The sequence below is a fragment of the Phalacrocorax aristotelis genome, chromosome 10 (genome assembly GCF_949628215.1).
Source record: "Phalacrocorax aristotelis chromosome 10, bGulAri2.1, whole genome shotgun sequence".
Classification (NCBI taxonomy): Eukaryota; Metazoa; Chordata; class Aves; order Suliformes; family Phalacrocoracidae; genus Phalacrocorax; species Phalacrocorax aristotelis.
The window spans coordinates 21,164,071-21,180,192 of NC_134285.1; the positions used below are offsets into that span (position 1 = coordinate 21,164,071).

Below are 16,122 nucleotides of genomic sequence, written 5' to 3' on the forward strand. Positions count from 1 at the left end.
ATCACATCTGTGATAACAGTAATTGCATTATACATATGTTGGCAACCTCATCCCTGACAGCCACCAAGGTCTTTTTTTAGGTATCAAATGAAAACAATCTGAATTGCATTATGTGCATTAATGTTAACAGAGCTAGGTGGCCTCCAGTCCTCTCCCAACCCATGTGAAAACTCTGATAAAAATCCAACACTAAACAGATGCAATCAGTTTTCATGACCATTCCTGCATTATCAGAATATTCCCAATCCTCCCAAAAATCTTTTGAACTCTTGACATTCCAGTTGGGTCAAGCCCACTTTAGATTCAAGGTAGATTACACTTGTACCTCCAACAGCTTCATCAAGAAAAAATGGCATACTAGGCAAGTCGTATTTACATTCACAATTCCTTCAGACTTCTCTCTTGCCTCTCTCCCTGCCTGGAAGCCACTACAGGTTTATCTACGGCTTCATGTTTGTTACACAAACTACTTTGTGTTTATAGTACAAAAATGAAATGAGACTGACTGCTAAACAAGTACATTATCCCCCCCCAAAATGCAGTCTTTTTTATGGTAATAATTTTGCCTTCAAAAAGAGAGCCACACCAGAGAAGGTTTGGGTTTGGGTTTTTTTTTTTCCTGCCAGGTATCTGCTTAGCAATTTCAGAATACATAAGACCATACTTCTTCTAGAAATTCCATGAGAATTCTTTGAGAATAGAGACAAAAAGAAATAATGAGAGAGGGAGTACCATTTCGTAGTTGATAGGTGTTTAGCTGCGTAGGGCATGCCTGCAGGTCCATGATCTTTGGCAGGCTGAAGATATTCATTGAATATGCTTAATGTTACAATTAGTAGCATGGAACATGATCACTTCCTGCTCTCTCAGATTAAATCCATCAATGCTGGCATTCCATACCATATTTTATAAACTACCATCTAATAAAAATATCCTATTATCTATATTGGATTATAGATTATAATTCTATTATTATATACGTAATTACATGTAATATACATTGTTATATTATTACATATTGCTCTTATTCATGTAGTACTATTATTATTATTATTATTCATACAATCAGACTGCATAAAATTATACAATCAAACAATTGTAAGATTTTCAAGTCACGAGAAGAAATAATCCCAAATTATTTTTTACCTATACACTGGATGGTAAAAGCACATGTGCTCCAGGTCATCATAGGAATCCGGTAATCAGCTTCGTTTGGAGCAACTTTTAGCCCAACTCTATAAATGGTGGTGGCAAAGAGAATAAGCATCTCCTTGATACTGCTTGAGTATTTGGCTCTGCAAATGCAAGCCAAGATTATTTCAGTCTGAATTATTAATAGTGCTTATTACTTACCAGTCAATCAATCACTAACAAGATCTAAGCTATATATGAAAGAATTTTTGAATACAAAGGCCTTCTGTCTGTACAGAGAAGAAAGAAATTTACTCATTTCCAGTAGTAAACAAGTAACTTGACATAACAGGCTCTACAAATTGAGAGATTAAGAGCTGCCAGGCTGGAAGGAGTCTATTTCTGTATACTATATTATAATTAACATTCAAAAAATGCATACAAATCAAAGTAAAACGTGATGAAAAAAAATACGAGCAAGCAAGTGTAATGATAAGTGCTGAAATGAAAATACATCCCATCTCATATTACACTAAAAATAGAAAAACATTTCAAATGTGTTTTAAAACACATTTTTTAGCATTTAAGCTCCTTTCAGTTTACAGTTATATACAGAAATGTGCCTAGGCAAACACACAAAGTTTTAATGGCTTGTGTTTCTTCAAAGTCATACACAAAACCTCGTAACAGAAATATATGACATTCGTATTAGTTCAGCCAAAACAGCTGTACCGCAGATTTTGGGGTTTAGCCAGGCTCATACTTAAACACCACAACATTTAAGTGCTAACTAAAGAATCTTTCCCATGGAGATCAGGTATCAAGAAAGAATCTGATTCAACTTTTGACAACATTTTTACAAATAGCAGATATGTAGAAGTTCTGTGCATAACTAGGATGTCAGTCAGAAGTAACAGAAGTAGAATACTTAAGAGCGTGATCTAAAAAGAAAGACAGCTGAGTACACTTGAAAAGTATCTATTCATTCTCTTTTAATGGAAAAGCACTTTTGCCTACTGGAATAGTAACAGACAACACAGCCCCATTCCTCTGAGTAACCTGTATGACATTATTGCATCCAAAACCAAGTGAACTCTATCCCTGAAACAGATATATATAGCAGGAAAATGAAGGGAGACAGACATTAAGTAACTTGCCTTGAGGCACGAGGAAGCGACCCAAAATCACTGGAATTGTGGATTAGATTCCAGGCTCCTGGCTTTGTACCAAGAACTACCAGACTGGATTTGACCAAGAGGTCCATCTAGCTCAGTATAGATCTGATATTCAGTGAATGCTTAATGAAAAGTATAAGCAAACCCATATTCAGACCAAACAAATCATCTGACTTTCCTTCGATACAAATCCTGACGTAGATCTAGGTTATTTTAGGGAGAATTAGCATAATGCAGAGAGCACTTCCAGTAGCACTTACGAGGACTGAACTCCAAAACTAAGGATGGAATGAAATTCCAGTGCAGAGTTCCCCATTCCCTTGCCGGCAAAAGCTGGAAGATTTTGTTTCTCTCCTTCAGAAAAAAAAATTAGATCCACATTTAAAAACAAAGAAGTTGCTACAGTTTTTACAGCAGTCTAGCAGAAGTGACACTTCTTTTTATTTTAAACTGGTTTGAAAATAATTCTAAACAGGCCTCACAAGCCAGACTGTCTTATAACCCTCCTCCGTAAGTAACATATTCTTCTATCCACAGAAGTATGAGGATTAAAAGTAGTGCTTTGCTGGTGAGGAAAGAGAACTTTCCTGCGTTGTAAGAGTGCAAAGAATACATTGATTCTCTGTACCTTCTATTCCTTCTATTTTCTAAACACTCATACATGCTCTTTTTTTGGCCCTTTTAATTTAATTTTCTCATTTTTACTACATTGCCATCAATACAAAAGTCTAATTAACTCTGAGTGTTGTTGGTTGGTGGCTATCCTCTTCAAATGTATACAATTTTCTTCCCCAGGGAAGATGGAAAGAACTTAACAGACACCAGAAAGTTGGTGAGGGCACTGTGAAATCAAGACATCAGCTCAGAAAGGGCTATGACTTTATCCCCAGGTTTATTTGATCCTGTCTCAATTGATAGCAAAATGTATTCTTTATTTGAAGTTTTCTGTTGGTATTAGTTAAAACATGTACTGGTATATTAGATATCCCACCGAACAGCTTCAAAATTAAGATAACAAACCTTTAGCATTTTTCACACTGTAGCCCGATATCCTGACTATGATAATCTCCAGCCACCGAGCCAGGGACAGAATTTGAGCTACTGCCTCCGCATCCTCACTGAAGACAGAAATAGAACGCAGGTTTTACTTACACCCTCAAAGAATAATCCTATCTTTAAAAAGAGAGGACACATTTAGATAAAAAACGCATTAATTCAGTATTTGCAGTTTTACTGGCTTTGTAAATTTCGAGCAAACAGTACAAAACGAAGTATTAGGCTAAATGCTAGATCTAGGTTCTTTCTCATTTGATATCAGCCCCCCAAAAATAGCCAATCCTAAAATGCTTTTATAAAAGAAAAAAAGCAGTATAATTGGCTGAATAGTCAATAAGGAGATAAGCAGTTTTTTATACATATTAGGAAGGACTGTCCAAGCTTTCCTTCAAAAAATCTGAAATGCCAACCAGCCTCAAAGTAATTTTTACTTTAATTAAAGGCTATGCAATATGGAAATTCACCTGTTTATTTTTTGAGCCTGCAATGGAACAATAGGAATCACAGTATTGCACAAAGATTTGCATAGTGGACAGAGATACTCTCCGTTCTCCAAGTCAAATATCTGTTCAACATGCAGACGTTGTCGGAAGTTCAGCTGCATGGCTTCAAAGTACCTACAACATTGAAAAGGAAATTACTAGAAACTAGAACGGTTAAAATGTGACATGAAAACAAATGTTCAAGTAATTAAAAGTGTTACTACCTGGCAAATACCTATCCAAGCCAACAAACAAGTCTTTTCCTTTGGTTTATAACTCCTTCACATGCTTGGATGTGAAAAGAAAATAAAACCTTTGAGCACATAGATGAACTCATGCAGAACTACATGGTACACCACTCACGCAAAATTGATGGCAACTCTTCCTTGCTTCTAAGATGCTTTTAAATTTCAGTAACATTTTTACACACAAGCTGTACTTATCTTTTCTACTCTTCCCTCACATCTTCAACACACTGAAACACTGTATCTAAAGATCTCTCATATGCAACTCATTGCAGTAAGTTTGAAACAGGGATTGTACATATTTTTATTTAATTTAGGGAAAACCACCAGTAGCATTTAATGAATGAATAATCAGCTATTCATGGCAATGACTGTGCCTCATGACTAGACAATGAAACTGTAGCCTTCTTTTAACAGGAAAAGAGGATAATTTATATTACTTGAGCTATTTTGAACTCAAAAGGCAATTAGAATTAGCTATGATCTTTTTACAGGTTTCTTTTTTCATATTTCCACCCTCGCCCAGTGGATGCAGTAAGCCTTCAAATTTCATTAATGTCTCAGTGGTATTATTAGGAACAATAAGATCCAACATACCAATCTTCTTGCCTGGATACAAGCAACTAAATTCAGTACTAATATTCAGATGGGGTATGTAGGATCTTGAAGACATACGAAATTATTTAACTTGCACACTAAGGTAACAACTAGGTTTTTGGTTGTTTTTTTTTTTTTCTTTAAATCATACATTTTAAGGAAAAAAAATAAAATCCCACTTATGTAATAAGGGAAAGCGTACATGCAGGGGGAACTGCAGAAATTGTAATGATTACAGAATATTTAGGAAAGTATTACATTACAATCAACAAAAACATACATTTTTTTCCCCACATTCAAGCAACTATGTTTTTGCAAGCAACTCCTCTTCCTCATACATGGCAACTACTAAGATATTCCATTCATTTGAACTCAAACTGTTTTATAGAGTATTTTGCAGTATTTTTAGGCTGCACAGATACTCTAGAAAAGTGGCAGGCATCGCTTGGAGGAGTATTAGTAAGTTAGAATGTCTGTTATGTAATAAGTAAAAGACTATACTCAAACCTTCCATGCCATCCCGTATGAGAAGAGCCTGTTGTCCATTTTAATGCCATTTACCCATACAGCAAGTCATCTTTTCTTAAAAAGAGCAAGGGAACTGAGCTCCAATGTTGCACTACTTAGATCTACGCAGATGTAGATGGATCTGCCAAGAGCAGATGCATTATACTCAAGGAACATATTTCCGTATCATTTTAAGTGTGTGCACCTATTCATTCTGTACTCATGTCTTATTATTAAAAATATATATATACATACGTATAGAAAAGTAAATAAGCACTAGAAGTTTAGTCAGATTTTTTGAAGTAAAATGGCACAAGTACAAACAGCAAACCTCGAGAGATCGTTTACATCATAAAACAATATAAAGTAGCTTGCAACTGCATGACCCGACTCTCTTTATCTGTTAATAATACTTCAGTGAGATTATTTCTCTTATTTTCTCACACTATTTAGCTTGTTTAGACTTGCCAGACCTATGTGGAATCAAATCCAAAGAGCATTAGCTTTCTTCTCTTTAATCCTACAAACATAGCTGCAACCAGAATGACTATATTCTGCAAGCTAAGTAGCATTGGTCTTTTAATATTTTAGGTTGCATACTAATCCAACACACTTGGTATAAATTGTGCCCCCCCCCGCCAACCATAGAAATCTATTGAGGTTTTTAAGTACTCTTCCAATTCTTCCCTCTTACCTTTTATTAAGAGTTTGTTCACCAATAGGAAAGTGGTGGCGGAAAAAATATTGGTAGATTTAAGCATTCATATTCTATTCTAAATGCCAGATTTTAATCTAAAGACTCACTGGAATAAGTCAGCTTCATCCTTCATCTAGTACTGACTGATGACAGACTTTCAGAGTCAAAGTACTGCTGTCATGTAACACTCACCTGGAAGATTCCTACTGGTTCTGACTGGATTGCTAAAAATAAGCCTACTAGATATGGTTTATTATTCTTGGCCAATTTTACCTCATTGGTTTTATTTGCATAAATTAGTAACCTCTTAGAGATTCTTCTTTGCGTCACAGAAGGCACTAAAAACTTTTGTGATTATCTTCTTCATCGGGTCAAAACTTCTCTTGTGTCACGTTTCATTTTCAGATGAGTACAAATAGTTTTCACTCCTTAATTCAATATCCATTTTCTGTACTATGTTTTCAGTGTGCACTTAAATGTTTTGGAAAACAGATTAATAAAAAAAAAAAACACATTAAAAGGCTGCAAAGACACATCCTTACTTCTGCCAGCAGGCTGCATGCATCACATGGCCACAGCTTCCTGTGTGGGTCCCACAGGGTAAGTCAGGATGCATGAAGAGAGGATCTAACGTATCTAGAAAGACACAGCAGAAATAAATTCTTGAAAGAACAGTAATGTAACTTCCCATTAGTATGAACAGAAATGAACAACAGTGTGCACAGAACACAAGCCTTCAGATTTTATTTTCCCACAGTCACATGAAAATCCCATTTGCCTAGCTCTTCCAGACAACAGTCCAGCAAAGCAATTGTAAGACAGAGCTCACTTAAACTACTGAAGGCTTTCCACTAATTATGATGAAAAAGATTACAAAATCAAAACACAATAGTAAATTGGTTAAGAAAAATGTTCAATGCTGGAATAGCTCTGCAGCTGGATTCACTACCACTGAAGTTTTAACGTATTTGTTATTGTATTTTTAAGTGAAAGAAAATGAAATTACTAAGAAAGATTAGGCATTTCTCCAACTAATCCCATATATTTTCAAACCACTGACACAAACAGCACTGCTGAGTACCAAAGTCAAGTCTATCTTTTACTAATCTTGCATAATTCTTAACAGCAAAAACATTAAGAGAATATAACGGTGTCTTTGTGCTGCATATGCACTCAAAGTAAGATTCCATTTTCCCCTTAAAGATATCTAATACTGAACTGAATAACAGCAATCTGCCAAACCTCATCTGTTTATGATTTTGAACAAATATATCTGAATTTGACAAAATAAAAAACACACACACAAAAAAACCTGTCACCCAAATTGCACTGAAAATATAATTCCATTTGACAGTAGCAAAGCTGCTTTAAATCAAATGGAGACTGAGATAAGGAAGTGAACCTTAGTATAACACTGATTTGCCACTTTCTGCACTTCTGCTGTGGGAACAGCATTTTTCCACTTATTTAGATCTTCAGAGGAAAAAAACTCTTACAAGCCTACTTCTAACTGCTGATCTCCAGAGGACCAGGGAGTAGAGAGTAAGTGCTATAAATAATATCCAGAAGTGACTTTAGGAAAAGGAACTTCATTCTTTTCTTTTTTCAATCATTTCAATAGCCCAACATGTCACTGTAGAAAGCTTCCAATTGTATCTGACTACAAAAGCAGAGGATTTAATTTGTACTTCAGAGTACCACAGAAGAGAGGGGAAAAAAAAAAAAAAGGATGCAATTAGTACATGGCCTAGATAAAAATTCTGTACAGCTGGCTCAAAACTGCCATTATCAGTAGTCTGCTGTCAAAAAGAAAAATGGATCATACAGGATTCTGTAGGAGCCTGTCCTGGGTCTAAAACTATTCAGTATTTGTTAATGACACAAAGGAGGAAACACAAAACATCTTACTAAGTGAAACATAGGGTAATATAAGAGGGTATACCCTGGAGAAGTAAGAAGCAATGATGAACTTCCTTTTGCTTTAGAATTCCATTTGATAACATGCAAGGGCGTACTTCTAAACTAAAGCAGGAATAATGAACTGCACAAACATAGAATTTAAAGCTATTTGCTAGACAGTAATGTCATTAAAATATAAGGCACGGGGTTCATTTTGCTTTATGAGCTGACCACAACGTAAAAATACCCTGTTACAAAATGGGGGGGACAACAAAAAAAAAAAAAAAAAAAAAGAAAACCACCACACACCCACCACAAAAAAAGACACCAAACATATTTGAAAGTAAGTAGGCATTTAAACTACAAGTTGTAACATCTTTGCCATGCAACTAGAAACATCCTGAGAGCATTTACAGACCTCCAATTTTTATCTTGCCACACTGCACCCTTATTCCTTATATATTAGTTAGCTTGAATAAGAAGGGTTTGAAGAAATGATTGACTCAGCTTTATAAGATACGAACAGATACATAGAGAATGTATACTGATCAATAAATATTTAATAAATTACAGCTATTTAGATTTTTATCTGTGTTAAAATAAACAATTCATTTACAGGGTAAAAATTAGTACTTTTAACTTTTAATTATTATTAAATACTGTAGCATGCTTGAATCAAACTCGTGGTTTTATGATGAGATCTGTATCCACCCTTGGGGTGATTTTGCCCTAACAGCATTTGCCTAGGCTGTGTATCAAGCAAGACAGAGTCAAAAAATCTAATAAGCATGATAATAAATTAGCTTACCTTCTCCTTACCCATAAAACCAGCTATCCTGGTCAAAGAATGAGGGTGGCTTACTAAGTTCTTTTCTCAACAAATCCATTTTTGACATTTCTTGCTGCTGTATTGTCCTTCTTTATTTTTTATATTGTCTTACAGACTAATAATAATTACTATCATCCAACATACTTCTGGGCATCCAGGCTGGCTGGAATACTCAGGTTTTTAGTACTTTCTTATTTCACTTCTGGGTTTTTTGGTGTTTTTTTTTTAAACATACACTTCTTTGCCCTGCTTAGCTTTCCAAGAGCTCAACTATCTTCTATATATTTTAAAAAATAAAGACTATACTGAAGACAATCATTCTGATAATCTTTCAATATTAATTTAATAATTGCCAAGGTGAATACTCTGAAGTTATCTAGGTATTGTTTTAACTTCTCTTATCCTATTCTGGATTGTATTTCTCTCTTGTTAAAACTAACAGCTATCAAGCATCTGATCTTGAATTATTGCTGATTTTCTTGTTTCAAAATGAAGGCAAAAAAGTCAGTGAGTACTTAAGTTTTCCCATTTTCTTTCTTTCCCTTAAGTAACTGCCCAAAATCTTTCTCATGTTTATTCACCTATTACTCACAAAAAAAACCTTCTGGCTGGCCTTTGTTTCCTGCCAGCAATATGCTATTATGCAACTCTAAATATTCTGTAGTATTCTCTTGTATTAATTATTTTAATTCCTCAGATTATATAACATGATCCTTGCTTATACTTTTCTATTTTTTTAAATGTTGCTGGTTTTATTACTTCCTGGACTCAGGGAAAAAAAAAAACACCCAAACTAAACCACCACCACCAAAAAAAACACCAAACAAAAAAACCCCAACCAAACCCTCCTGAGGCTGCCGTATTGGCCTCTCACAATATTAATGTAATTCCTCTATATTGGGAAAGTTTGCTGCTCTACTGTTAACATTCCTGGATTTTATCAGAGTCACCATTCCTTCCAAACCTCGATGTTTTATAACATCTTCTTGTGAGATTAAAGCATTTTCTTATTTCCGAGGGACAAATCCAAATCTTCATATGCTTCTCATTTTTAAGTTTTAAAGCACGGATTTTAGAACAATTTAAACATTTTAACTTTCTTTTTATTAAGTAGGGTAAGCCATTTAGCAATATGACTGAATAGAGTTTAATTAGGATTAAAGGGTATGAGATCTAGGTACAGAACTGATTGTACTCTAAAAGAACAAAAGTTGCATACCCCCTGAATGTTCAAGAATTCTGCTCCTATTCTGAGTTAAAGCGGTTGATTTCTGGACACAGGCAGATAATACCATGGCAGCGCTGTCCAACTTTACTTCCTGCTCCTCCTGACAAAGAATACAGGTCAGAACTTCTTTCTCAGCAACAGATGGACCTCGTTTGGGACCCAAAGCAATTCTGGAGTAATCAATCGCCGAAGACATGCTGTAAGACCATAAGTGACACAAATATAAAATAATCAGATGGCTTTTTCTAAACAAATTGATTATTCCAGGCATCTAAAAACGTCGTACAGTGCTAACATTTCTGGATTTATACCAAAATGTTTCACAAAACCAAGTGACAACCAAACAATGAAGAAACACCTCAATCCTTACTAAAATGCAGCATTCTTCAAAAATAGAAAGAGGAAGCCAGGTAACACAGAATAACACAATGAAATGGATTCAGATCACACGAAATTCAGGGAGCTCTATTGAACGTAGATTGGATTAAATGTATTTCAATCTTAGAGATGCATTAAAATTTTTTCCCATTCTTGAAGAAAACATACAGAAAATGAACGACACTACCTAAATTCAATGCTTTATGACACAAACTTCCACATATTTTTAAATGCTCCTTATTCCAGAGTTCAACTATGATTTATAGAACACGATTTATTGAAGATCAAAGCACACAGAAGTGATCTGTACTTTTTTCCAGCAGATATCTCTGTTTTCCCTGATTAGTTTTGTGCAGCCCCAATTAGACCAAAATTGTGATTTGCATTAGGTATACCATATTGTAGAAGCATCTCCAGAAAGGAGCAATCCATACCAACAAAATTATGAACCAAACATCTTCAGTATTAAATTAGATTTTTACAACTAAGGAACAGAAATATCAGCGACTTGAGCTACAAGAACCCTATTTTCTTCATTGCAACTTAACCTTAAGGCATACCGGCTTTCAGATTCTTCCCAAATTAAATACCTACATCTTCATATAAGGTAGACGGTCACCTCCAAAATTAGAGTGTTGTCGACTCAGCAGCTTTCTAATGACATTTGTCCAAATGTTAACAATATAAGTACCTACCATTTGAAGAAATAATTTTCTTATTTATGTTATGCTGCTCTACAAAGTCCACTGTTTGTTCTTTACCATACACATGCTAGTTTACATATAATTCTGTAACAGAAGATGACTTAAAAAGAAAATAGAGACAGAAGTTTGCTGACTGGGATGACACAATCTGTCCCGTGAACATACTTTCAAAATTTTTATGTACCATAATAATGACTTATGTAGCAGGTCATGAGCTCTTCCCCCAGAACTCTGGATGTCTGTTTTTGATTACCTTTCTTCCTCCATAAGATCATCTTCTTTCCCTGGTGCCTCCAGTGTGTTTTCGTACAGGAGCTTATGGGTTTCAATGAAATTCCTCTGCAGTGCAGACATCTGGGCCATTATCTTCTGACGGTGCAATCTAGCTGCTTCTGCCTTTCTCTTTCGCTCAGCTTTCTCTTTATCCTGAGTGCTCTGTGTCTTAAAATAAGAGAGAATAAAGAAATCACAGGCAACAGAGAACATCAAAAAATGAGAAGAATCTTTCCCCCAACTATATGCAGTTTGATCACTCACATCAAATTCCTTTAACTGATAACACTTCAAAAAACAAACACACAAAAAAAACCCCAACCTTAACTGCTATCTGAAAAATGCACAACTAAAATCTTAAATATCAACTAGGTTCATTAACGTAGTGAGAAAAAAAAGATTTTGAGGGTCAACAAAAGGTCACTAGTATGATCCCTTGCCCAAACATGGGATCAATAATACCTGATTCATTTTAATCAGGTGTTTGTCTGTTCTTAAGAAACTTTAGTGAGGTGAATATCACAAATCTCCTCTAGTGATTTGTTATTCCCCCCATATGTGAAACCCCTACCATGTATTCAGTATCTAACTTACAGGAATTTAAGAAAATTTTATCTTGAACTATCTACGGACTACACAGATTGTTCCTAAAATTTTGTGGCAGCATTTTATTCATCTGAGGATTGTATCTTCCCCAATTCCTCTTTACTGTAAAGTGGAAAACTATTCTTCTTCCAGTATTTCCTCTTTTATCATGTTTTGAAAAAATAAACACAGTACTTACATACTTTGGAAATTTAAAATTCAAAAGACACAGATTTAATGACAACATAGTGAACCTAATTCCTCTTAAGGCACAAAATCAACATTTTACACATTGCTTCCATTCACAATACCGTTACTTTTTGAGGAAATGAAACAAGAAATCGCTCCACAAGTAGTGGAACTTTAAGAGTCTCATTTCTTACTGACTTTTGTATTTTGTTCCCTTACTTTACCAGATATCATATGACACTTTTCTCAAAAAAGAAACACAGCATATGCTGTGGTAAGTTCAGAGTTGTGCATGCAATGACTAGCCAAGAGATTGTTTGGCAGCAAACTGTTGCCAAACAGAATGTGTAAGAGCAAACTGGCCTGTCTTTGCACACTGTTAAAGGGTAATCAGGTTCTTTTCTATTCACCACCAATTAAAAAAAAAAAAAAAACAACAAACCAACCTTGGGACTGCAGTAATCTTTTAAATCTCCATTTCACTGTGTCATTTGACCACTGGATTCAAAAGTTATTTTGAGGGAAGGGAGTAGAGGCTGATAGACAGAATAATCACCTAAGCCTGATGTCTTTATACAATCAAGACCAAGAGGTTAATCTGCTTTGCAGGTCATGTAAATTACAAGACATTATTTCAAGTGGATTTGCATTTCTAATTATTGCACAATGACAACATAATAGAAAAGATGGTCAAATCATAAAGACAAGAAATGGAGAAATGAACACAAATTACCACTTCACTGCCCTCAGTTGCTTCACTTGGAAGTACAACCAAAACCACATTAGCTGCTGATAATTCCATGAAACATGCTTAGCACAGACTTCATTTATTAAAAATATTAATATTGGAACCTAAATCCTATTTGTAGGCAATATATCAGAAATTAATATTTTAAAAATTATCATTTTGGGTAACAATAAATTTAGGCACCTTTTTGAAAACAGCCGTTCAAAACATTATATACAAGGCTTACACTGAACTTTTTTTATTATTACCTCATCACCTTTTGTAGCTTCTGAGCCTGGTGTAGCTGCTACTGTTGTCAAACTAGATTTCTCTCTCAATCTTTTCACTGTGTCAAACATCTAGGAATAGAGACATAGATGTTAAAAATAAAATGCAACTTGGCTCTTATAGACAGGATTAAAGCTCGTGGTATTTAGTTTCACATTATTTTCAGATTTTCAAATGGATGAAACCAACTGCCATACTCCTAGATAACAAAAACCTCTAATTGAGGCTGTATGCACACTCCTGTAACACTGCTGTGTCTGTATCCTGAACCTGACCAGCACTGCTTAGTGTGAAGGAAAGTAAAATTATTCCAAATTTTCCAGTCTTCTAGCATTAATACTGCTCAGCAGCTAAAGCATCTGTGCATCTGTACATCAGAAGAATGGACAGAGACTGCTAGCTTATTTCAAGTAGGTGAGATGTGGATCATCCCATCAAAACTGTCGCTAAAATAATGCAAAAATATCTGGAATACAAAGCTTGCCAGAATGCCCAATTAGTTAAAACTGAGCCTTCTATTTTCGTTTACTACATTCTCCAGCTATCTTTACTTTACTAAGCATCTGGAATTTTTTATAATATTAAATATTCTACATTTACTATATGTACTTTTTAAAGTACATTTTTACTTTTGCCCATAGAATTTTAGAAGAATAACTTCTCAAAAAATCTTTCAAACCTGCCTCCCTGATGTACCAGGATAGTCCAATTTTAGTAGCCGAGGATAGTTTTGGAACCCTACTCTGGATTTTTACCCTCTTTTCCAAGAGCAGTCTTCTACGTTTGCCACCTAAAACAAGAAGCCCAAAATAGAACAGGACAGTAGTACTCCTGCTAAACAGAAGCAGCAACCTCCTGTGCTAGAGAAGGTGTCACAGCTCTAGAAGTTATTTCCCATCTCTTACTGAGTAATGGCAGGGAGTTGGATGGAAAAATTCCACATGTCAAATGTACAATGTGGCCATTAGATCCATATGACTCAGGTCTTAATACAAGCAGACTCTAAAATGCTATCCCAATTAATAAACTTTTACTTAGCACTTCCTGTTATTTTGCAACAGAAGTATGAGGAATAAAGTTTACATATAAAAATGTCATTACTGGAATGAGTTATATAAGCAAAAATTGACCCAATACTTGAAAGTAGCAATAGCAAGTACAATGACTTGTAAGTGTTAACGCAGTATTCAAGAAACCATCTTATCTGCGGGGAAAAATGCTCTAACAGATTAAGCTTCTCAAGAAATCATTGCAGCAGGAATCATAACATTTTTCATAAAAGCTTTCTAAATTACTAGAATCCGATCATACTTTTGTCTCCCTCATGTACCTGCAGTATCCAATTGACTGTGTCCTTCTGTGCCTCTAACTGGGGAACTCGCTTCAATTTTTCCAGAAGCGTTAACACACTCACAGCATTCAAGGCTGAGCTCCCCATTCCTTTACAAAGGAGAGAAAAAAGCAAACGCATGGGTCTTCAGGGGGAAAAAAACCCAACCACTTAACATTTTAATATATTTACAACGATGAGCATGCCTTAAAATATTGCCGACTGTATCACACATATATGAACACAACCTGTGTAGTTACATTTCTGGTTTAATTTCACGTGTTTATTCCAGATAAATGTAATATAATCCTTCCGCCTTGTTGATCAATAAGTTTTGCTACTTCCACGAGCAGAAGTACAGACAAAACCAGAACTGCCTTTCACTTCAAGAAACAATAAAGCTCTTATAGCTTACATAAGTTTGCTAAACAGCTCAGAGTGCACAAGTTTATTTCCATCACAAAAAAATATTATCGTTACAGTAATTACTTGCTTCCTCACACCTTGGTAACAGTTCATAACACTCTACGCCATTCTCTAACATAAGCATGCTTTAAAATTGAGACCATTCTCCTCTTCTCTTCAATTATATTTCTTTTGCAGTACTTTCCATTTGAAATTAATTTGCACATTTTCAGAAGTGAGACAAATACATTATAAAATTTATTTTTTTTTAAATCACTTTTCAATAAGAGGTTCCTTAGAAATAGACTAATGTTTTTGCATCCCTTATGTATAAATGGGGCTTTGGTTTTTCTGGTTGTGCAAAACTAAAGCTAGCTAAGAATTCACTAACATCTCAATTGTAATTACTTTCAGTGTATTCCTATAGTTGACGGAAGCTTCATAAACAGAAATATGTTCAGTGTGATGGGAATACTTCTTGCTCAAGAAAAAAATTAAAATTAAAAAAATGTGAAATGGGAGTGTTTTTCAAACCCAGAGACATGTGACATCTCTTTACACAAGATTTCTGATTAACTAATAGGCAGTTCAACAGCTTTATGTATTTATTTATTTATTTATTTACATAGGAGGTATTTAGAAGACAAGTAGATGTGGGGCTTAGGGACATGGTTTAGCAGTGGACTTGGAAGTGCTAGGTTAACAGTTGGACTCGATCTTAAAGGTTGTTTCCAACCTAAACAATTCTATGATTTCATGATTTTACTTCACAATTCTTATTTCTGTTTCATCTCTTAAGTGACAATTATGTTTTGTTTGATAATGGAATTTGTTTTATTTATTCTTACACAATGAAGCAGAAACTCTAGATGAGATGGAAGATTATTTATAAAATAGAGATTCCAACTCTGACCCACTAGTTTTGAATGTAAGATTAGGAAGTGCTCTGTAGAGAATTGGAAGAGTAAAGCAACAGGGGAAAAAAAAAGCACACTTCACAGCCACCAAGGGTTGCTTCTATTATCACTGCCATAATAAAAGACTTTAACTTGCAAGTAAATCAATAACTGCACAGCTCAGGAGTACAAAAGATGGCGACAGTTCACTTAAATCCAGTGTCATTTTTCAAAGAGTTATTAGATTCCATTTCAATAAGGTTCTTGCAAAGAAATAACCATTTTCAGTTATCTAACACTAGTATTCTCCATTTCTTTCCCAGGTAGAGAAGCATATCTCCTTCTCCAATGTATCTGGCAATTAGTAACAAAGGAAGCTTGTCCAAACCTGGTTTCTTGATTATTTAAAAAAAAAAAATTTAGCAGGTTTTAATTCTATAGCAAAAAGTAAATCCTTTCTGACTAAAATCACTGAATACTTTCTTCTAGTTTGTTTTTGTC

The 16,122-nt window shown here is 34.9% G+C and overlaps 1 protein-coding gene across 2 annotated transcripts in view; it reads right to left on the minus strand.

Annotated features, from left to right (window-relative positions):
• The window catches only part of UBR1 (ubiquitin protein ligase E3 component n-recognin 1), a 77,919-nt gene that overhangs the window by 14,330 nt on the left and 47,467 nt on the right, over nt 1-16,122 (minus strand). For both annotated transcript variants that reach the window (XM_075105682.1, XM_075105681.1), the window contains exons 27-35: nt 14,321-14,430; nt 12,972-13,061; nt 11,182-11,369; nt 9,838-10,043; nt 6,433-6,526; nt 3,827-3,979; nt 3,327-3,424; nt 2,567-2,660; nt 1,147-1,295 (exon numbers count right to left, since the gene is read on the minus strand). In XM_075105682.1, coding sequence (XP_074961783.1) covers nt 1,147-1,295; nt 2,567-2,660; nt 3,327-3,424; nt 3,827-3,979; nt 6,433-6,526; nt 9,838-10,043; nt 11,182-11,369; nt 12,972-13,061; nt 14,321-14,430 — 1,182 coding nt within the window. The remainder of the gene's footprint in view (nt 1-1,146; nt 1,296-2,566; nt 2,661-3,326; nt 3,425-3,826; nt 3,980-6,432; nt 6,527-9,837; nt 10,044-11,181; nt 11,370-12,971; nt 13,062-14,320; nt 14,431-16,122) is intronic.